Consider the following 21,520-nt stretch of genomic DNA (forward strand, 5'->3'; position numbering starts at 1 on the left):
CGGCGCGGGAGCTGAAGACAGGAAGTGTCGCGGCGCGGGGAGCGGGGAGCCGGGAGCGCGGCGAGCAGGGCGGAGCGGGCGGAGCGGGATCTCGCGGGAAGCGCGGGGACGCCGGGCACCGCCTCCAGCCCTCCGCGCCCACCCCTCTCCCCGCCGCCCGGGACAGACCGCGCGGGGGCGCTTCGGCCTGCCGGAAAGGCCAGCGCTGTGGCGTCTGGCGACCCACTGGTTGCAGTGAGGGCTGCGGTTGTGTGCCCGGCCTTTGCTCCGGGCGGGCAGAGATTTGCAGCTTACAAAGGATAACAACTGTATTTTGTCTTTTTTATTTTATTAAGGTAGAAATAGCCCGCCTTTTTTTTTTTTTCGGAAACTGAAAAATAATGGAAACTAAAAAAGCACCTTTCATCCCAACACCTGGAGAGATGCACAGCTCATGGTTGGATACCTTTTCTTCCAGTCTTATCTCTAGGCACATGTAGTTTTCTTTTAAAAAAATTATCGCATAAAACGAATCGTAGGCATATATTGCCATCTCCTGTTGCTTTTTTGTTGTTCAGTCATTGAGTCGCTCAGCCCTTTGCGACCGCATGGACTGCAGCACACCAGGCTTCCCTATCCTTCACTGTCTCCCCGAGTTTGCTCAAACTTATGTCCATCGAGTCGGTGATGCCATCCAACCATCTTCTCCTCTGTCTTCCCCCTGCTCCTGCCTTCATCTTTCCCAGCATCACGGTCTTTTCCAATGAGTCAGCTCTTTGCATCAGGTAGCCAAAGTATTGGAGCTTCAGATTTGGCATCATTCATTTAACTTCCAGTGAATATTCAGGGTTGATTTCCTTTAGGATTGACTGGTTTGATCTCCTTGCAGTCCAAGGGACTCTCTTAAGAGTCTCCACCAAGGCCACCATACCAAAGCATCAGTTCTTTTGCACTAACCCTTCTTTATGGTCCAACTATCATATCTGTGCATGACTACTGGAAAAAACCATAGCTTTAACTATACACATCTTTGTCAGCAAAGTCACTGCTTTTTAAGACACTTAAAGAGTCTTTGTCTCTGCTTTTTAATACACTGTCTAGGTTTGTCATAGCTTTCCTTCCAAGGAGCAAGTGTCTTAATTTCACGGCTGCAGTCACCATCTGCAGTGATTTTGGTGCCCAAGAAAATAAAGTCTGTCACTGTCCCATTGTTACCCCATCCATTTGCTGTGAAGAGATGGGACCCGATGCCATGATTTTTGTTTTTTGAATGTTGAGTGTTAAGCCAGTTTTTTTGCTCTCCTTTTATACCTTCATCAAGAGCCTCTTTAGTTCCTCTTCTCTATCTGCCATAAGGGTAGTGTCATCTGCATATCTGAGGTTATTGATATTTCTCCCAGAAATATTGATTCCAGCTTGTGCTTCATCCAGCCTGGCATTTCGCATGATGTACTCTGCAAAATTAAGTTATATAAGCAGGGTCTCCTTTCCCAATTTTGAACCAGTCCATTGTTCCGTATTCAGTTCTAACTTGCTACTTGACCTGTGTACAGGTTTCTCAGGAAGGAGGTAGGATGGTCTGGTATTCCCATCTTCTTTAAGAATTTTCCAGTTTGTTGTGATCACACAGTCAAAGGCTTTAGCATAGTCAATGAAGCAGAAGTAGATGTTTTTCTGTAATTCTCTTGCTTTTTCTATGATCCAACAGATGGTAGCAATTTGATCTCTGGTTCTCTGCCTTTTCTAAATCCAACCTGTACATCTGGAAGTTGTTGGTTCACATACTGTTGAAGCCTAGCTTGAAGGATTTTGAACACTACCTTGCTATCATGTGAAATGAGTGCAATTGTGGGGTAGTGTGAACATTCTTTGGCATTGCCCTTCTTGGGGTTGGAATGAAAAGTGACCTTTTCCAGTCATGTGGCCACTGCTGAATTTTCTAAATGCTTCTTTACCTGGCACCAAGTGATGAGAATTTTGCCTTATTGATAAAGTACTGCAAACTTTTTAATGGTTGTATATTGTCCCAACTATGGTTGAATACTAATCAGTGAAGCCTATTGGTACACATTTAGGTTATTTTTATAAGCAACACTATAGTTATAGTTTTAAATCTGTTTGATGATAATCTTACAATCCATATATAAACACTGATAACGTCTCAGGGGGTCACTTTCTGTGCTGTTCCATGCATTTAGCCATAAATGTATGTGTTTGCACTTACAGAAATAATGTCATGTATGTACATAAGCATACATACATATATACATACATACAAATCCCTGAAACCTCTTCTTCCACCAAATGCATAAAAATGACAAGTTCTTAAAACAATGAATTGTACTGTTTTTTTTTTTTTTTTAAATCTTAAAGTACCATGAGGAGTAGGCAGAGAGGAAGGCTGTGACCCAGAGGGACAGGCTGAGGATCTGGAGCTTTAAGGAAATGGGTGTAGACAAAACAGAAAGGAGGACCAAAGACAGTGCCCTGGGTTCTCCAAGGTTAAGGGCTCAAGAAAGTCTAACAAGGAATTTGGGAGGAGCAGCTAAAGCAGTAGGAGGAAATTCACTCTTGTATGCTGTGTGTTGTTTTAGTGTGCGTTTCTCTTTTCATATGTGTATTGGCCATCTGAAGCCTGAGAACTTTCTAGTCATGGCTTTTGCCTTTTTTCTCTTGTATTTGTCATTTTGTTGACTTTTGGGAACTCTTCATATGCTCTGAACATAAAATCTTTTTGTATATTGAAAATACTTTCTCCCAGTTTGGCGCTGTCCTTTAACTTAGCCTAAGAAATCTCACAACTGAGCCACTGAGCAACAAATAAGGAATCTCAGATATGAGAATTTAAAAAAATCTTTTCAAATAGGCAGATCTGTCAGTTTTTTCCTTTATTGCTTCTGGATTTGATGTCTTACTTAGGGAGGGTTTCTCTCCCTGCCCCCCTCCTCCCATCTCGACATAAAAAATATCCTTCTAATTGCAAGGTCCAGAAGAAAACTTGGGAGACTTTTTCTCATAAGAGCCAGATCAGTGCTTGGCCCATAATGGGTTTGTGGTCCCTATGCAGAAGTAAATGTAGGTACACCTAGCTGAGGATGTGCGTGCTCAGTTGCTTCAGTCATGTCCGACTCTTTGCAACCCCATGGACTGTAGCTCGCCAGGTTCCTCTGTCCGTAGTATTCTCCAGGCAAGAACACTGGAGTGGATAGCAGGGATCTTCCCGACCCAGGGATTGAACCTGCATCTCTTACGTCTCCTACATTGGCAGGTGGTTTCTTTACCACTAGCGCCACCAGCACTCCTTCCCATAAATCCTCAGGAAACCAGGTCGACATTTTGGAAGGTTCTTCCATGTGCACTTATGTCCTCCTACCCCCTCACCTATCCTGGCTTATAATCAATGGATGTTTGGGTGAAATCACTGTGGCTGAGCTTTTTTTTTATTTTCTACTTTGCTGAATGTTCCAAGTTTTCTTCAATAGCAAAGACTACAGGCTCTTGAAAATGAAAAGTTTGCTGAGAGGCACAAAGAATAGTGATGAGCTAAGAGGAATGAATATAGGCCTGGTGGGCAACGTTGAACAGCCTGAGCCAAAAGAAAGGAAGGTGGACTGTGGACTTCCCTAAGGTGGAAAATTGGAAAGATGGCACATTTTTGTCACTTTATAAAGGAATCTCATACTGTTTAGCTGTCATCTCCCTATCCACTCCCTGTCCTTTGCCTAGCCCTAAACAACCACTCATTTACTTTCCATCTATAAATTTCCCTGTTCTGAACCTTTCAAATGAATAGAATCATATAATATGTATCTTTTATGACTGGCTTCTTTCACTTAGTTTCATGTTTCAAAATTCATCCATTATGTAGCATCTATTAAGACTTCATTATTTTTTTATGGCTGAATAATATTCTGTTGTACAGATTTATGACATTTTGCTTATCAAAATGTCAGCTTGATGGGCATTTATGTTGTTTCTACCTTTTGGCAATCATAAATAACTGCTATAAATACTTATTTGCAAGAATATGTGTTTTCATTTCTCTTGGGTATATGAGTGGTATTTCTGGGTCTCATGGTATTTCAGTTCAGTCACTCAGGCGTGTCTGACTATTTGCGACCACTTGAACTGCAGCACGCCAGGCCTCCCTGTCTATCACCAACTTCCGGAGTTCATTCAAACTCATGTCCATTGAGTCGGTGATGCCATCCAACCATCTCATCCTCTGTCATCCCCTTCTCCTCCTGCCCTCAATCTTTCCCAGCATCAGGGTCTTTTCAAACGAGTCAGCTCTTTGCATCAGGTGGCCAAAGTATTGGAGTTTCAGCTTCTACATCAGTCCCTCCAATGAACACCCAGGACTGATCTCCTTTAGGATGGACTGGTTGGATCTCCTTGCAGTCCAAGGGACTCTCAAGAGTCTTCTCCAACGCCACAGTTCAAAAGCATCAATTCTTCGGCACTCAGTTTTCTTTATAGTCCAACTCTCACATCCATACATGACCACTGGAAGAACCATAGCCTTGACTAGATGGACCTTTGTTGGCAAAGTAATGTCTCTGCTTTTCAATATGCTGTCTAGGTTGGTCACAACTTCCCTTCCAGGGAGTAAGCGTCTTTTAATTTCATGGCTGCAGTCACCATCTGCAGTGATTTTGGAGCCCAGAAAAATAAAGTCAGCCACTGTTTCCACTGTTTCCTCATCTATTTGCCATGAAGTGATGGGACTGGATGCCATGAACTTAGTTTTCTGAATGTTGAGCTTTAAGCCAACTTTTTCACTTTCCTCTTTCACTTTCATCAAGAGGCTCTTTAGTTCTTCTTCCCTTTCTGCCATAAGGGTGGTACCATCTGCATATCTGAGGTTATTGATATTTCTCCTGGCAATCTTGATTCCAGCTTGTGCTTCCTCCAGCCCAGCGTTTCTCATGATGTACTCTGCATATAAGTTAAATAAGCAGGGTGACAATATACAGCCTTGACGTACTCCTTTTCCTATTTGGAACCAGTCCGTTGTCCCGTGTCCAGTTCTAACTGTTGCTTCCTGACCTGCATACAGATTTCTCAAGAGGCAGGTCAGGTGGTCTGATATGCCTATCCCTTTCAGAATTTTCCACAGTTTATTGTGATCCACACAGTCAAAGGCTTTGGCATAATCAATAAAGCAGAAGTAGACGTTTTTCTGGAACTCTCTTGCTTTTTCTATGATCCAGCAGATGTTGGCAATTTGATCTCTGGTTCCTCTGCCTTTTCTAAAACCTGCTTGAACATCTGGAAGTTCACGGTTCACGTATTGCTGAAGCCTGGCTTGGAGAATTTTAAGCATTACTTTACTAGTGTGTGAGATGAGTGCAATTGTGCGGTAGTTTGAGCATTCTTTGGCATTGCCTTTCTTTGGGATTGGAATGGAATTGGAATGGAATGAAAACTGACCTTTTCCAGTCCTGTGGGCACTGCTGAGTTTTCCAAATTTGCTGGCATAGTGAGTGCAGCACTTTCACAGCATCATCTTTCAGGATTTGAAATAGCTCAACTGGAATCCCATCACCTCCACTAGCTTTGTTCATAGTGATGCTTTCTAAGGCCCACGTGACTTCACATTCCAGGATGTCTGGCTCTAGGTGAGTGATCACACCATCATGATTATCTTGGTCGTGAAGATCTTTTTTGTACAGTTCTTTGTATTCTTGCCACCTCTTCTTAATATCTTCTGCTTCTGTTAGGTCCATACCATTTCTGACCTTTATCGAGCCCATCTTTGCATGAAATGTTCCCTTGGTATCTCTAATTTTCTTGAAGAGATCTCTAATCTTTCCCATTCTATTGTGTTCGTCTATTTCTTTGCATTGATCGCTGAGGAAGGCTTTCTTATCTCTCCTTACTATTCTTTGGAACTCTGCATTCAAATGGGTATATCTTTCCTTTTCTCCTTTGCTTTTCTCCTTTTCTCATGGTAACTTTATGTTTAATCATTTGAGGAATGGCCAGATGGAGATCATGTTCTTTTCCATTCTTTTTTGGTGGCACTGGGTCTTCATTGTGGTGTGCAAGTTGGGCTCTTCGTTGAGGCATGTGCACTTCTGTAGTTGAGGCCTGTGAGCTCAGAAGTTGTGTTGCTGCATGTGGACTCTTATTCCCTGAGCGGAGATTGAACCCTAGTCCCTTGCATTGGAAGGCCGATTAAGTACTTCTTGATTTTTTAGAACTTTATTTGTTTAGTTTTGGTTGCTGCCTGCGGGATTTCTCTAGTTGCAGCACATGGCGTCTACTCTTCATCGCAGTCCACGGGCTTCCAGTTGGGGTGGCTTCTCTTCTTGCAGAGCGTGAGCTTCGGTAGTTGCTGAGTGTGGGCCCTGGGGCACAGGGGCTCAGTAGTTGTGTTGTGTGGGCTTAGTTGCTCCATGGCACGTGGAATCTTCTGGGACCAGGGATAGAACCTGTGTTCCCTGTGTTGGCCAGAAGATTCTAATCCACTGTACTACCATGTTCTTTTAATTAATCTAAAAATTATACCTATTCTTTGGAAGATATTTTAAAATACAGAAAAATTTTAAGATAAACCATTTAATTACCATTCATTCCACCGCTCAGAGAATACCCTTGTAGGATACTTATCTGTGCATATTGTTTTTAATGGGACCACACTTGGCATAATATTTTAGCCCATATTATAAATATTTTCTCATATCAATAAATATGTGCATCAATGAGATTCAAAATGCTTTTAGTCTAGGGACCCTTTCTGTAAGAGACTATTTTCCAAAAGCCCAATGGGTAATCATTCCATAATCAGTGGAAAATTCTTAAAGAGATGGGAATACCAGACCACCTTACCTTCCTCCTAAGAAACTTGTATGCAGGTCAAGAAACAACAGAACTGGACATGGAACAACAGACTGGTTCCAAATTGAGAAAGCAGTACATCACGGCTGTATATTGTCACCCTGCTTATTTAACTTATATGGAGAGTACATCATGTGAAATGCTGGGCTGGATGAAGCGCAAACTGTAATCAAGATTTCTGGGAGAAATATCAATGACCTCAGATATACAGATGACACAACCCTCATGGCAGAAAGTGAAGAAGAACTGAAAAGCCTCTTGATGAAGGTGAAAGAGGAGAGTGAAAAAGCTGGCTTGACACTCAACGTTCAAAAAAACTAAAAACAAAGATCATGGCATCCAGTTCCATCACTTCATGGCAAATGGATAGGGTAACAATGGAAACAGTGACAGACTTTATTTTCCTGGGCTCCAAAATCACTGTGGATGGTGAGTGCAGCCTTGAAATTAAAAGATGCTTGCTCCTTGGAAGAAAAGCTATGACAAACCTAGACAGCATATTAAAAAGCAGAGACGTTATTTTGCAGACAAAGATCTGTCTAGTCAAAGCTATGGTTTTTCCAGTAGTCATGTATGGATGTGAGAGTTGGATTATAAAGAAAGCTAAGCACCGAAGAATTGATGCTTTGAAATGGTGGTGTTGGAGAAGACTCTTGAGAGTCCCTTGGACTGCAAGGAGATCAAACCAGTCAATCCTAAAGGAAATCAACCCTGAATTTACATTGGAAGGACTGATGCTGAAGCTGAAGTTCCAATATTTTGGCTTCCTGATACAAGGAGCTGACATATTGGAAAAGACCCTGATGCTGGGAAAGATTGAAGGCAGGAGGAGAAGGGCACGACAGAGGAGGACATGGTTGGATGGCATCACCGACTCCATGGACATGAATTCCAGTGAGCTCTAGGAGATGGTGAAGGACAGGGAAGCCTAGCATGCTGCAGTCCATGGGGTCACCGAGTCAGGCACGACTGAGTGACTGAACAACAAGAATTATTGGGCCTGCCGGGTTTCAAGCATCCCTACCCTCCCAATGCCTGTTCTCTTTAGATGCTTCAGGTATTGCACAGTGTACGGGAACCACCCTTATTGCCCTAGGCCCCTATTGAAGGACACTCAGCTTACTCTTCATTTTTCATTGTTATTCAATATTATAAACATACATCTGTATGTACTTTTATCATCTTAAAAGAAATTTCTAGAAGTAGGATATTGGGGTTGGAGAGACCAACCTCAGGCTCGGGCCTATTTGAGGTACTGGGAGACAGGGGAGAGGTAAATGATCTGCTACCTGTTCTTCAAAAACTCAGTCAGCTTCAGAAAATGAGATTTAGGAAAAGGAGAAGAAGATTTCAATAAAGCCCATTCTGTCCAGCAATTTCTCTTTAGGAATTCATTCTGTGCATATCTGTTGCATCATTTAAAAGCTAATAAATGTACAGCATTAGGGAATTGAGTAAATGTATCTTCAAATAAAAGAAAGCAAGGTATAAAATGTTGTTTTATATACTGTTTGTAGATTTATAAAAATATGGGCATACAATTGAATATATAGATACACACTGTCCACTAGAGTAGCCCATTGAGGCTACTGAGCACTTGAAATATGGCAGTTCCAAATTAAGATGTGCTGTGTGTGTAAGATGCACATTGGACTTTGAAGGCTTAGTATCAGGAAAAAAAGTATGTAAAACATTTCATCAATAATTTTTATATTGATAACATGTTGAAATGATAACTTTAAAAATCCATTACATTAGGGACTTCCGTGGTGGTCACTAGCAAAGTAATGCTCAAAATTATCCAAGTGAAGCTTCAATAGTACATGAATGGAAAACTTCCAAATATTCAAGCTGGATTTAGAAAAGGCAGAGGAACCAAAGATCAAATTGTCAACTTCTGTGGAATCATAGAAAAAGCAAGAGAGTTCCAGAAAAACATCTGCTTTATTGACTATGCCAAAGCCTTTGACTGTGTGGATCACAACAAACTGTGGAAAATTCTTAAAGAGATGGGAATTCCAGACCACCTTACCTGCCTCCTGAGAAATCTGTATGCAGGTCAAGAAGCAACAGTTAGAACTGGACATGGAACAATGGACTGGTTCCAAACTGGAAAGGAGTATGTCAAGGCTGTATATTATCACCCTGCTTATATAACATATGCAGAGTACATCATGTGAAATGCCAGACTGGATGAAGCACAAGCTGGAATCAAGATTGCTAGGAAAAATATCAGTAACCTCAGATACACAAATGACACCACCCTTATGGCAGAAAGTGAAGAGCAAGTAAAGAGCCTCTTGATGAAAATGAAAGAGGAGAGTGAAAAAGCTGGCTTAACACTCAACATTCAAAAAACAAAGATCATGGCATCCAGTCCCATCACTTCATGGCAAATAAATGGAGCAACAATGGAAACAGTGACAGACTTTATTTTCTTGGGCTCCAAAATCACTGCAGACGGTGACTGCAGCCATGAAATTAAAAGACGCTTGCTCCTTGGAAGAAAAGCTATGACAAACCTTGAGAGCCTATTAAAACCAGAGACATTACTTTGTGGACAAAGGTCCATCTAGTCAAAACTATGGTTTTTCCAGTAGTCAGGTATGGATGTAAGAGTTGGACCATAACAAAAGTTGAGTGCGAAGAATTGATGCCTTTGAACTGTGGTGTTGGAGAACACTCTTGAGAGTCCCTTGGACTGCAAGCAGATCAAACTAGTCAATCCTAAAGGAAATCAACCCTGAATATTCATTGGAAGAACTGATGCTGAAGTGGAAGCTCCAATACTTTGGCCATCTCATGAGAAGAACTGACTCGTTGGAAAAGACCCTGATGCTGGGAAAGATGGAAGGCAGGCAGAGAAGGTGATGACAGAGGATGAGATGGTTGGAAGGCATCAGTCACTCAATGGACACGAGTTTAAGCAGGCTCTGGGAGATGGTGATGGACAGGGAAGCCTGGTGTGCTGCAGTCCGTGGGGTCACAAAGAGTTGGACATGGCTGAGTGACTGAACTGACTGGTGGTCCCTGTGGCTGGGACTCCATGCTCCCAATGTGTAGGGGTGATAGGTTTGGTCCCTGGTTGGGGACCGGGATCCTACATGCGATGGCTGAAGATCCTGCATGCCACAGCAAAGATCCAAGATCCCACGTGCTCCAATTGAGAGCTTGCATAACCAAATAAATAAAAATATTAAAAAGTTCTCAAGCTGAAATTAAAAACAATGTATTAGATTAAATAAAATATTAAAGTTTCATCTGTTTCTTGTTACGTTTTTAAATTTGCTTACTGCTGCTGCTAGAAAATTTTAAATTACCTATGTGTCTCCCATTTTGTTTCTATTGCCTAGGACTGTTCAGACTAAACTCGGGAAGAATATGCAACACATTCACTATAGTGACTGGGGAAGGGTCCTGAAGATTTATCTGGGCTTCATGATCTACTTTTGTCACATCCCCACCCTCCTCATCCCTCTCAGATGGGACTGGGGTCTTCTCATTCCCTTCTTCCATGTTTCTCCTGGCCTGCCCTAGCCCCCAGTGCCCAGCTCTCCTTTCTGCCACCCCCTTTCCACCCCGCCCCCGACTACTGCTCCTTGGCCTGAAGGATTGGAGTTGTATGGGAAGGGGCTCAAGGCTGCAGTGCCAGCATTCTTGAGCTGTGACATGATAAGCTGGAGGCCACTTCTTCCCTGGAAAGATGGGGTGCAAAAACAGCTTACTCCCCACTAGCTTTTGAGTGCAGCCTTCCCACCACAGTCAAGGACAGTGAGCTCACTAGCAGGTAATCAGATAATTAGAAGATGCTCAGTTAAAACCAGTGACAAATTCAGCCTCCCTGATCAAAGAAACACCAATTAAACATTGGCACCAAATTAGCCAAACCATCAATAGGCATTCCATAACTGGGTTCGGAGATTGCTGACACCCTCCTTTGTCCTCACTGCCAAAACTCACGACTAGACCAATCATTAGAGCCTCCTCTGGAGCTGCCAGGAAAAACTGGGCGGCTTGGGATCACATCTAACCGGGGACCCCCGGAAAGACTGGCTAGTTATGTGTCGGCCCCCACCGCAGGTCCACCTCCAGCACTGGGGGCTCCCCGTCCCCAGGAGCTGCCAGTCTCGGGGTCAGGGAAGCTGGGAGAGTAGATGTATCTAGGGTGAATCTCAACTCTACCTTCTGCACAGTCATGTGACCTTGAACGAGTTACTGAACTTCTCTACGCCTCATCGTCTCTGTCGGTAAAGTGGATCGGCGAACACAGAACCGCACTGCACAGCTGTATTCCGCAGATTCCTGGAATGGAGGCTCTCATGATGCCAGCCGGTTACTTGTAAGTGATGTTAAACGGTGGGGTCCCTCTGAGGCTACTCTACGGAGTTGTTGCATCTCCTGAGGCCCTCTTCCCTGCGAGGGTGGGTAGCTCCAAACCACATACTGAGAATCGGAATTTGAGAAGCCCGGCTCCTTGAACCCTGGCTGGGAGGAAGTGCCAGGGTTAATTCCTTGATTCCTCCACCCGACCCAAAGCCTGGAACTGGGCGAGGCCGGGCTGGTCCAGCCTCGGCGCCTTCCAACACACTAGCCCCGCCCTCTGTCCCGCCTCTCTTCTTTACTGCGCCCCCATTGGTGGCGTCCGGCGGCGCGCCCGCTGTTATTTTTCGAATATATAAGGAGGTGGAGGTGGCAGCCTCTGCTAGAGGCTTCCTGGGCTGGTGGCTTGTCCCCGTGTCCCTCCTCCCTTCCCCACCCTCCCCACTTCCCTCTCCTCTCTCTCTCCTGCCCCGTTGCTCTTCCTCCCTCCCTTCCCCTCCACCCCGGGCCGGCTCCCTACCTCGTCCAGGCCAGCTGTGCCCGGCGTCTGTTGGTCGCCCTACGCCAGGCTCGCCCGCCCCACCGCGATGGAGCTGCCCCAGCCGGAGCCCGTGGCAGGCTCGGCTCTCAGTCCGGCCGGCATGCGCGGTGGCGCCCAGCGTCCTGGCCACCTCCCGGGCCTCCGGCTCGGGGCTCATGGCCTCCTGGGGTCTCCGGAGCGCGCGGCCGCTTCCTCGCCAGTCACCACCCTCACCCAGACTATGCACCACCTCGCTGGGCTCGGCAGGTACGGGGCCCCAGGGATGCTCGGTGTGGGATGGGAGGCCTGCACTAGGGTTTGGTCCCAGGCCTCTCTGGAACCCGGCATGGGTACCAAACGGAGAGGCATCCCAGACACAGCCTGCTTCAAGGCTCAGGACCGAGCTGTGCTGCTCACACCCTCCAGGTGACTTGTTCTTGGTTGCCACAATTCTCTGGAGACCCTCTTCCCCACCTCCACCATGCTGCCTCCCTAATCTTGGCTCAAATCTCCACCATTTTGCCCCAGGCAGGGGATCCTGAGCCTGGAGGGGGAATTTGAGGGTGGTCCTGTTCCCTCCACCCTCAGTTCTTTCCTGGGGTAAAGGGGTTAAACACTGGTCCTGTTCCCTGAGCAAGTCTGCAGCTCCAGGCTGGGTTGTCCTTGAAGCAATAAAGGCCAAAGGCTTGGCCATTCCTCCAGAAAGCCTTGTAGGTGGGTAGAGACCTTTAGAGTTTAGGGGATGGCCCTCTAGGGCTGTCTGCTGCCCCACCATTCCCCAGGATGGTCCCAGCCCCCCTCCTTGCTCTTGCTCTGGGTTCACCTTCCCTGTACCCAGGAGAACCTTTAATCAATCAACAAAGAGAAGACACTAGGGCCTCTGTAGAAGGCCTGAGAAGAGGGTAGATCCTTGATGTCATCACCTCCCTGAGACAGTGCAGTGACTGGAAGGGCCCTTCAGAGGTTGGGGGACGGGGCGCGGTGTTGGTGGGAACATGGGCCAGCCAGCCCTTGAGCCCCACATTTACCTTTCTCCTTCCCTGGGTCCCTGCTCCCTTCTCAGCGAGACCCCAAAGAGTCAGGTAGGCAGCCTGCTCACATGCCTATCCCTGTCCCGTCGGGCGTCTGAATCCTCCCTGTCGTCTGAGTCCTCTGAATCTTCTGATGCAGGTGAGGCCCAGGGGTGCCAGGGGAGTTTGGGGGGCTACCCGAGCCTCCCCACTTCCCTGCTGATCAGACTAACATCCTCACCACAACCTGATGGGACCCCAGCAGGCTCCCCCTGCTCACTTCTGGTGGGGCATACCACACCCAGCATAGACTGGCTGAGCGATGGGGTGCTGGGTGGGGTCCTCCAAGTGAGATGAGATCTTACTATTTAAAACTAGGCGCCGAAGTCCTAAACCACAGCCCCACCTGGGAGGCAATTAGGCTGGAAAGTCTGTCATTTTATAACATTCAGTTGCCTTCGGCTTTAACTTTCGTTAAAAGCTGTAATCTCTTCTAGAAGAAATTATTTTAAATCAGTTCAAGAAAAATGCTTAGCAGAATTTTGGTTTAAAGCCTAAACTTTAGGCTTTAAAGTTTCCATAGTAATAGGCAATTCCAGCGAGAATAGTAAATAGGGAATGGAGCCCTGTGTAACTTGGCAATGTGTCAGCCCTTGGGGTCTATGGGTGGATTTTTTTTCAGTTTTAATGTATCAAGGCCTAAGATAAACAGGTTTTCCCCCTTCTCTGAATAGGGTGGGGACATGGTAGGGAAAAGTGTGCAGGAAATGCCACCACTTTCAAACCAAGGCACTCTGTCTCTCAGGTCTGTGCATGGACTCTCCCAGCCCTATGGACCCCAACATGGCAGAGCAGACGTGAGTAGAGAAGAGGGACCACACGGCCAAGGAGGGGAACCTGCCCTTGGAAATCTTGGTTCCACCCTAAACTCACTAGGGGAGCTTGGGAGAGCAAACAGACCTCCCTGAACCCCCATATAGGCGCGCTAATTGACCTTCCCATGTCCTGGCATTCTGCTTGTCTCAGGGAAGGGTCTGCTATCATGGGAGCAGCTTAGAATGGGTTCAGGACCAGGGTGGAAGGAACAGTAGCCACAGGGAGCCTCTTGTGGGAATACCAGACTGTATGTGCCCTTTCTGCCTGTACACATATTTTTCTTTCCTGTGAATTATCACAATTTAAAAATATGGTCCAACTAACTCAAAATTTTTAATTTACTCTAGGCCAAACAATACAGTTGCTGCAAGCTGGTTTGGCCGTTGGCCCTCCTATCAGTAACCACTTGTTTCAGTGACATTTCATCTGCTGGCCAGCCCTTGGACCAGGCCCTTTGTGAAGGAGAGTGGAGAAGTTGGGGGGCTCTGCTCAACACAATTCTCTGCTTCTTGGTGTGGAGCATGAGTAGTACCTTCCAGAGCACAGCTGTTCCCATCCAGCTGTTCAGGCCCCAGCATGGAGAGCAGCTGTCAGGAATTACTGGGAACAACGGGCATCCCCGGCCTGGGCTGAGGGACTGTGGATTTGGGTTTAGGGCGGTGGCTGTCTTTCCTCCCATTGCCTTTGATCAGACTGGGCTGGGCTGCAGGTTCGTTCATAAACAGGAAATGGGGAGAGCAATGGGTGGTGGTGTGGGGACTGCAGGTTGGGTTTTGATGATAACACAGAGCTGAACCTGCTTTACCCCTAGGGCCCAGGTGCAGACTGAAAACCAAGCCAATTAAGTTGGTCATCCTGGTGCCAGGTTGGCTGCATACAGCCACCCTGCCCGACCTGGGTCGGGGGGGGGTGGGGTGGGCTATCCGCCTGACACTTTAGCCCTCGGTTTCCCACCACCAACACTGCACCTGTCTTAACGGTTACACAGAAAGAGGTGTGTGTGTGTGTACACATAGACACAAAAGCCCTTCCTGGCAGGTGGTCCCTGGTAACATAGCTAGGCTCCAAAGGAACATCTGTTGGAATTCTTTGCCTGCTGGTCTCTTCTAAGGCAGGAGGAGGGGGTGGGACAGAGGCTGGGTTCTAAAATTCCACAGGAGGGAGAAGAGGTAATGACCTTGGACATTTGTCACTAGAGGGTCTGACATGGCAGACCAGGGCTGATCCAGGGGCACACTGAACCAGGCCCCTGTTTTGGAAGAGCCATGACTGTCCCACACAAGGGGAGGGAAGCCCTGCCTTGCTGGTATCCAGGCCCTGGAGACACCCACATGTTCGGGACAAGGCTTGTCGTAGGATGGATGGATGCCTTTCCTGGCAGCCATATGGCCCTGCTGAGGTGATTTGCATACAGGTGGAAGGCCTGTGGGCAGGCTGGTGAGACCGTTGTCTTGGTAACTCCTCAGCTACCCCAAGACCTACCCCAGCTGTCTCTGTCACTGCCATTCTTCAGCCCTTTTCCATTCAGGGCAGCTTTTAAAATCCCAGGCTGCCTCCTATCTCCCTCTTCCCCTGTACCTGGGCCCATGACAGGTGCTGCATTCTTCCTACCTCCTCTTTCCCCTGGCCTGAGCTCTGGCTCCCCTGGGCCTTGTGGACTGAGGACCCAAGGCTGGGGATAGGCAATGGGCTGTGAGGAGACCTAGGTTGAATGGGACTCTTCTCTGTCCTAGGTTCGAACAGGCCATCCAGGCAGCCAGCCGAGTTATTCAAAAGTAAGTGCTCTGGCCTTCGTTGCACAGGCTCCCCTGCCCCGTGTGGGTGGACTAGGCCCCAGGATGTACAGGGCTCTGTGGTAGAGGGGCACCCGGCATGTTCTCTGGCACAGCCTGACTCTCCAGGCCTGAGGTGTCCCCGTTTCCTTCTGCAGTGAGCAGTTTGCCATCCGACGTTTCCAGTCCTTGCCGGTGAGTGTCGTCTGAGGCCCATTGGGAGACTTGGGCCTGCTGGCCAGGAATGTAGAGGGCAGGAGGGACCTGGATTGGTTCTCAGAGGGTGGACTTGAGGCAGTTGGGTGTCCCTTGTCTGGCTATGGGAGATGGGGCTTTGGAGGTGGACCGGGGATCTGGGGGAGTTGGAGCAGGGATGGGAGAAGGTAGGGCCTGGGCTGGCACTAGAGGAATGCAGCCTCTGTACCTACTGCCCTCCTGGCTGTCTAGGGGAGGCTTCTGGGCCACAGTCCTGTGCTACGGAACATCACCAACTCCCAAGCATCTGGCACCTGGAGGAAGACTGAGGCGTATGACCAAGCTGCCCATGGCTCTGGGGAGGACAAAGAGAATGTGCGTTTCCAGAAGGCCAGAGTCGAAGCACTTCAGGGAGAGGAGGGCTTACTGGAGTGGTTTTTCTGGCATCTGATCATGCACCCCCCTGTATTGCCCACAGGATGGATTTGTCTTCAAGATGCCAGGGAAACCCACACATCCCAGCCACTCCTGTGCTCTTGGGGAGTGGGCCAGCCGCAGAGAAGCCTTTGCCCAGAGGCCAAGCTCAGCTCCCGACCTGATGGTATACCAGGAGAGCTGACCCATGCAGGGCAGGCATGCACGCAGGGCAGGTGCCTGTGAAGGCAGCCCGGGAAACGGGGGTGATCCTGAGCCCTGAGGCAGTGGGAACCTTATTTCTCAGAAGGTTAGGGTGGAGACTTGTCTCGGGGCCCCATGTTGAGTCTCCTCTGTCTCCTCTCCTCCTTCGTCACCCACGCAGTGTCTCACCCCTGAGCGGAAGATGGAAGTAGAGGAACTGATCCCCCTGGCCCGATGCCACTTCTCCCTGACCCCCTCCACAGGGGCTGTTGAGGAAGACGATGGATTCGTGGATATCCTGGAGACTGACTTAAAGGTAAACGGCCTTGCCTTGTCAGGCCTCCTACCTCTCCCTTCCTGAGATCTGAAAGAGGTAAGCTCTGAGCTCCTACAGCAAGACTGTGACCTCATTTCAATGTCAGAAGAAGAACTGAGTCACAGCCTGACCTCTGGCCAATCAGAGAAGAGGAAGTGGCTGGTCCTGCAGTGGAGGGTGGATGGACAGGGCAAAGGGAAGCCTGGTCTTCCTGTATCACCATGCTTCTCATATCTATGCAAGTCCCTCTGGCGAGTGGGATCCTGCAGTTTCCTGGTCCTGGGGGCTGCCCCGTGTGGAGGTGTGAGCAGGGTCACCAAGGGCTGCTGGCCTGGAATTTTGCTGGGAGAACTGGGAAAACCGCCCTGGAGGACTCGGGGCCTTAGGTGTTGGAACTGTGCCTGCGAGTGTGACCATACCCTTGCTGATCTGGCCTCAGGAGAATGATGTAGTTCCCCCAGGCATGGAGAGCCTCATCAGTGCCCCACTGGTCAAGACCTCAGAAAAGGAAGAGGAACAGGTGAGCCCCTGGAGAGGCCCCTCAAAACTTGGGAGTGGTGGGGCCCTACCCTCTGAGTGAGACTGGTAGGGAAAGCAGGGGCTAGGAACACTGACCCCAGACCTGCTGCCTCTGCCAGGACCTCATCATGTACAGCAAGTGCCAGCGGCTCTTCCGCTCTCCGTCCATGCCCTGCAGTGTGATCCGGCCCATCCTCAAGAGGCTGGAGCGCCCGCAGGACCGGGATCTGCCTGTACAGAACAAGCGGAAAAGGAGTGTGACCCCTCCGGAGGAGGAACTGCAGGAGGCTGAGGAACCCGTGAGTACCCCACTCCTGGGCTGGGCCTGGGCTGGACTGCCACCCTCCAAGTCCACCCTGTAAGCCCTTCTCAGCTGGGTTTGTAGAGGGGGGCAGGGTGCAAGGAAGGGGGATACTAACCAGACAGGGCACTGAGGGACAGCCTCACCCCTGACCCTGGCTGTCACTTGCCTCACAGAAAGCCCGCATTCTCCGCTCAAAGTCTCTGTGTCATGATGAGATTGAGAATATCCTGGACAGTGACCACCGAGAACTGATCGGGGATTACTCCAAGGTACCAGCAGTGGGACCCTCAGGAGGCTCGGTCTCATGTGGCCCCTGAGCCCAGCAACTGCTTCAGTGACTCCCATTCTCCCAGAAGCCCCTCATTTGGTCCTTTGTATCTTATCCTGTAGTCTCACCCAGACTCCTCTCTCTGGCTCTCTTTGATCTCCTATCTCAAATCTGTCCAGGGCATCAGTGGTATCTCCACCTTGGAGAAGATTTCCGTCTTGCCTGGGGCCTCCTGAGGCCTGCTTGGCAAAGCATGGGGACAGGAGGCATGGAGGGTCCATATCCTCTGCTCCCATCTTCATTTCCCCTTGGAAGGTTGTTTTCTGGGGATCAGACCCTAGAGGCACCTCTTGGTTGTTATGGGAACCAGAGCTTAATTTGAAAGTCAAAGCAGATATTTCCCTGGTGGTCCAGTGGCTAAGACTCCACGCTGCCAATGGGTTGGATTCCTGGTCAGGGAACTAGATCCCACATGGCACAACTAAGAGTTCACGTGCTGCAAAAAATCCCACATGCAGCAGTGAAGATCAAAGATCCCATGCAACTAAGCCTGGATGCAGCCAAATAAAACAAGTAAATATTTAAAAAAGGGAAAGTCAAGCAAGTTTGGCTTTCAGACTTGAGGAAAAATTTATTTTTCTCAGGTTCCTAGTTTTGCCAATGTCACTGTCTCTCTCCCCTTCCCTTCAGGCCTTCCTCCTACAAACTGTGGATGGAAAGCACCAAGATCTCAAGTACATCTCACCAGAAACGGTATGCAGGGATGAGCTATTTTTCGGTTCCTTTGGGACTTCTGTTTGCTTGTTAACCTCCCCTGGAGTCAGGCTACAGGTACTGGGTCAGCCCCTGCCTGCCAGCCTGAACCACTGGGACCCACCTCTGTGGCCTCCTGCAGGTGGTGGCTCTGCTGACAGGCAAGTTCAGCCACATCGTGGAGAAGTTTGTGATTGTCGACTGCAGATACCCCTATGAGTATGAAGGCGGGCACATCAAGGTGAGGCAGGGTGATGGGAGAGGCCCTGAAGACTCATCCAGTTCTGTCCTTCCTCTGCCCAGAGGATGCACTCTCTCATGGGGTAGGATCTGCCTTCAAGAGGTGGAGTCACTCCTCTGAAAGATGGGGACCGCACAGGGCAGGGTCAGCCATGCACAGCTGTGGCCTGACCTCTGGCTTCTCTGGCAGACTGCTGTGAACCTGCCTCTGGAACGGGATGCCGAGACCTTCCTGCTGCAGAGCCCCATCACACCCTGCAGCCTGGATAAGAGAATCATCCTCATTTTCCACTGTGAATTTTCATCTGAGCGGGGCCCCCGCATGTGAGTCCCAGCTCTGTCCAGCCAGCTAGTGCTGCTCCTCACCTTCCCTGCTTAGGCTTTCGGGTGCTGGCACCATCCAGTGGCCAAGAGGCTTGAGCCCAGCCCTGGCCCCTCCTTGATCTGGGCCTCTTACCTCACCTTGGAGCGTGGAGCAGACTGTATCCCTGCTTCCCTGTGCATGGCACTGTCCTCCTGTTTCCTCTCATCCTTTCCGTCAGGCCTCCCATCTTCCCTTTGTCCATTGCCGCCATCCCCACAAAACCTAATTCTAACTCTCCAGCAGTGTCCTTAAAATCCAAAGGCCCTGTCCCAGTCCTCAGTGACGCTGACCTTCCAGGGTTTGATTGTTCTTTCCTCTCTCCATCTCCTCACCAAGATTTGTCCAGACCTTCTGACTCTTGCCTCTGGAACTTGGTTCACTTGTCTCCCTTCTGCCTCCACTTTCCTGGCCCAGAAGAAATGTCTTGGACAGAGACTGTGTAACTCTCTTCTGAACACAGAGCCCCTTTGATTTGCTTTTTTCTGTCTCCCCAACCTCTTGTGAACCAATTAGCTAGACTGAACTAAAAGTGTTCTTGTGGCTGACATTCCTGCACTCAAGCCTTCTGTGGTTCCCAGAGGAGTGGGTGCAGGGAGCAGGCCCCTTGATACATCCCACTGCACACCCAGCTCTCACCCCCACACCCCTACTGGTCCCAGGTGCCGTTTCATCAGGGAACGAGACAGAGCCTCCAACGACTACCCCAGCCTCTACTATCCTGAGATGTATATACTCAAAGGCGGCTACAAGGACTTCTTCCCACAGCACCCGGTACCACGGGTGGGGGTGGCCATAGCCTCCGTGGGAGGTTTGGGCTACAGGGAAAGGGGTTGACCAGGCAGTAGCCCTCAGATAAAGAAGGACAGGGTCCTCCCTGAAGTTGCCCAGTTCCCCATGTTGATTGCCCCATCCCATCCTTCCCCAGACCTTCTGTGAGCCTCAAGACTACCGGCCCATGAACCATGAGGACTTCAAGGATGAAATGAAGACCTTCCGCCTCAAGACACGCAGCTGGGCTGGCGAGCGGAGCCGGCGAGAGCTCTGCAGCCGCCTGCAGGACCAGTGAAGGGCCAGCAACTGTCCCACCCACCTTCCTTGCTTTGTGCGGCCTGGGCATCAGCCGCCCTGTGGCCTCCGGGGCTGAGGGTCTGCTGTCCAGGGAAAAGACGGTGAGGGTGTCCTATCTGCCTGCACCAGCCCTGAGCCTCTGTCTCATTCCAGTCATGTGCCATATCCTGGTGACACCCCCACCCTCACTCCAGGAGAGCCCAGCCTGCTGACTAAGTGAAATTGGATTAAGTCTAGCTCAAAGGAAGTATTTGTGTCTAACAGGAGCCTTTTTGGTGTCTTTTTCTTCCTTGTTTGGGTTAACCCTTTGTCTTGCTGTATTCAGAAAAGCCTCTTTTTTCCTAAGAGCTTTGTTTATATGTATGTGGCTGAGAGAAAGCTCCAGCCTCCTAGGAGGATCCACCGCTACCCTTGGAGTTAGCACCGTGTCCCAGGTGCTAACACACTCCTAAGTATGTGTGCCACACTCCCCTTCCTTCTTCTCGTCTCTCCATGTGAACATCTCCAGCACAGGCATGAGCTCTTCCTCTTTCCTGTTTCAGTGTTATTTGTATGCTTGATCTCTTTTTTTTTTTCCATCTCAGAATAGTTACAGGCTAAGGTTTAGGTTTTCCCTGTCCAGTTGTTAAAGATACAAACATTCATAACCCACTTGGCCCTGGCTTCTGTGGCTCGGAAAGGGATGTTATTATCCATGGAGGCCCCTGGGTGAGGGTTAAGGCCTGCATCCTGAGCCCACTGGAAACCTAGCCCTCACTGCTGTGAACCCTGGGGGCTGAACCCATGTCAGAACTTGCTACTGTCCGTCACGGACGGACAGATGGACGAATGAAAGTGTGGATGGATGGTGGATGTATGGATGGCCATAGACCCACAATGCCTTGCCCACAAACCACTGAACTGAAGGCATTTCGGTGAGTGTGACTGCCTGCAGCAGGAGTATACATGTGCCTGTCTGTAACAAAATCTTTACACTTTAAGATTTGGAGATATTCAAAAGGAAATGTTATGGAAGCAGCTAAACTAAGGCCAGCCACCTCTGGATTCTGAATCTTGGGATATGGGCAGGGCTTCTTGAAGGCTCTGCTGAGTCATCTGGAAGGGTCTTGGTTCAATAAAGCACTGAGCAAGTTGAGTAAGTAGCATTGTGTCCTGTGGAGCCCTTAATAAGACTATGGCAGACCCTGATGGTATAAGACAGCAGAGGCAAGTCACCGGATTGGGGCTGGAAGACTCCTGGGGAGGTGGCCTCATACCCTCTTCCCAAGTCTTGCCAAGATTTTGGATTCAGCTTCCCTGTTTCCCTCATCTGGCTTCTCAAGCACTTCTGGGGTCCACCTTCCTAAACTAGCTCTCCATTCTTAAATTCTGCACCAAGAAGGCAAGAATGATATCGTCAAGTCTGTTCTCTGGAACTGTCAGTGGCTCACCATTGCCTTCAGAAACTTAAAAGTCGCATAGCCTTTAGGACCTAGACCCTCTCCTGCCTCATTCCTCACCTCTCGCTGAATTAAATCCCCCATAGTTGCTGTTCACATTTCCTAGTCCTTGAATC

General features: G+C 48.8%; 1 protein-coding gene across 5 annotated transcripts; it reads left to right on the forward strand.

Moving 5' to 3' along the window:
* The first annotated feature begins 11,522 nt into the window (after nt 1-11,522).
* On the forward strand, nt 11,523-21,107 carry CDC25B (cell division cycle 25B). Of its 5 annotated transcripts, XM_040247872.1 has the most exons (16): nt 11,541-11,929; nt 12,726-12,832; nt 13,478-13,529; nt 15,282-15,323; nt 15,479-15,515; nt 15,768-15,890; nt 15,994-16,116; nt 16,315-16,449; nt 16,889-16,969; nt 17,088-17,267; nt 17,446-17,541; nt 18,231-18,293; nt 18,436-18,534; nt 18,724-18,857; nt 19,557-19,668; nt 19,823-20,231. In XM_040247872.1, the coding sequence occupies exons 1-16, from the start codon at nt 11,730-11,732 to the stop codon at nt 19,961-19,963; spliced, it is 1,725 nt and encodes a 574-aa protein (XP_040103806.1). In that variant the 5' UTR covers nt 11,541-11,729; the 3' UTR covers nt 19,964-20,231. The 5 variants fall into 5 exon arrangements, with proteins under 5 accessions (XP_040103807.1, XP_040103806.1, XP_040103811.1 ...); XM_040247877.1 differs by lacking the exon at nt 12,726-12,832 and having other exon boundaries at nt 11,745-11,929; nt 19,823-19,963; XM_040247876.1 differs by lacking the exons at nt 11,541-11,929; nt 12,726-12,832; nt 13,478-13,529 and adding exons at nt 13,539-13,795; nt 13,896-14,257 and having other exon boundaries at nt 19,823-21,107.
* Nucleotides 21,108-21,520: the final 413 nt, after the last annotated feature.

This window comes from Oryx dammah, unplaced genomic scaffold (genome assembly GCF_014754425.2).
Source record: "Oryx dammah isolate SB20612 unplaced genomic scaffold, SCBI_Odam_1.1 HiC_scaffold_10, whole genome shotgun sequence".
Classification (NCBI taxonomy): domain Eukaryota; kingdom Metazoa; phylum Chordata; class Mammalia; order Artiodactyla; family Bovidae; genus Oryx; species Oryx dammah.

Excerpts from the sequence above, each read along its gene's own strand:
- CDC25B (XM_040247872.1), top strand. The coding sequence starts at position 11,730 with ATGGAGCTGCCCCAGCCGGAGCCCGTGGCAGGCTCGGCTCTCAGTCCG. Across the intron at positions 13,530-15,281 it reads CCCAACATGGCAGAGCAGAC|GTTCGAACAGGCCATCCAGG; the intron begins GTGAGTAGAGAA and ends TCTCTGTCCTAG. Across the intron at positions 18,294-18,435 it reads AGTACATCTCACCAGAAACG|GTGGTGGCTCTGCTGACAGG; the intron begins GTATGCAGGGAT and ends GGCCTCCTGCAG.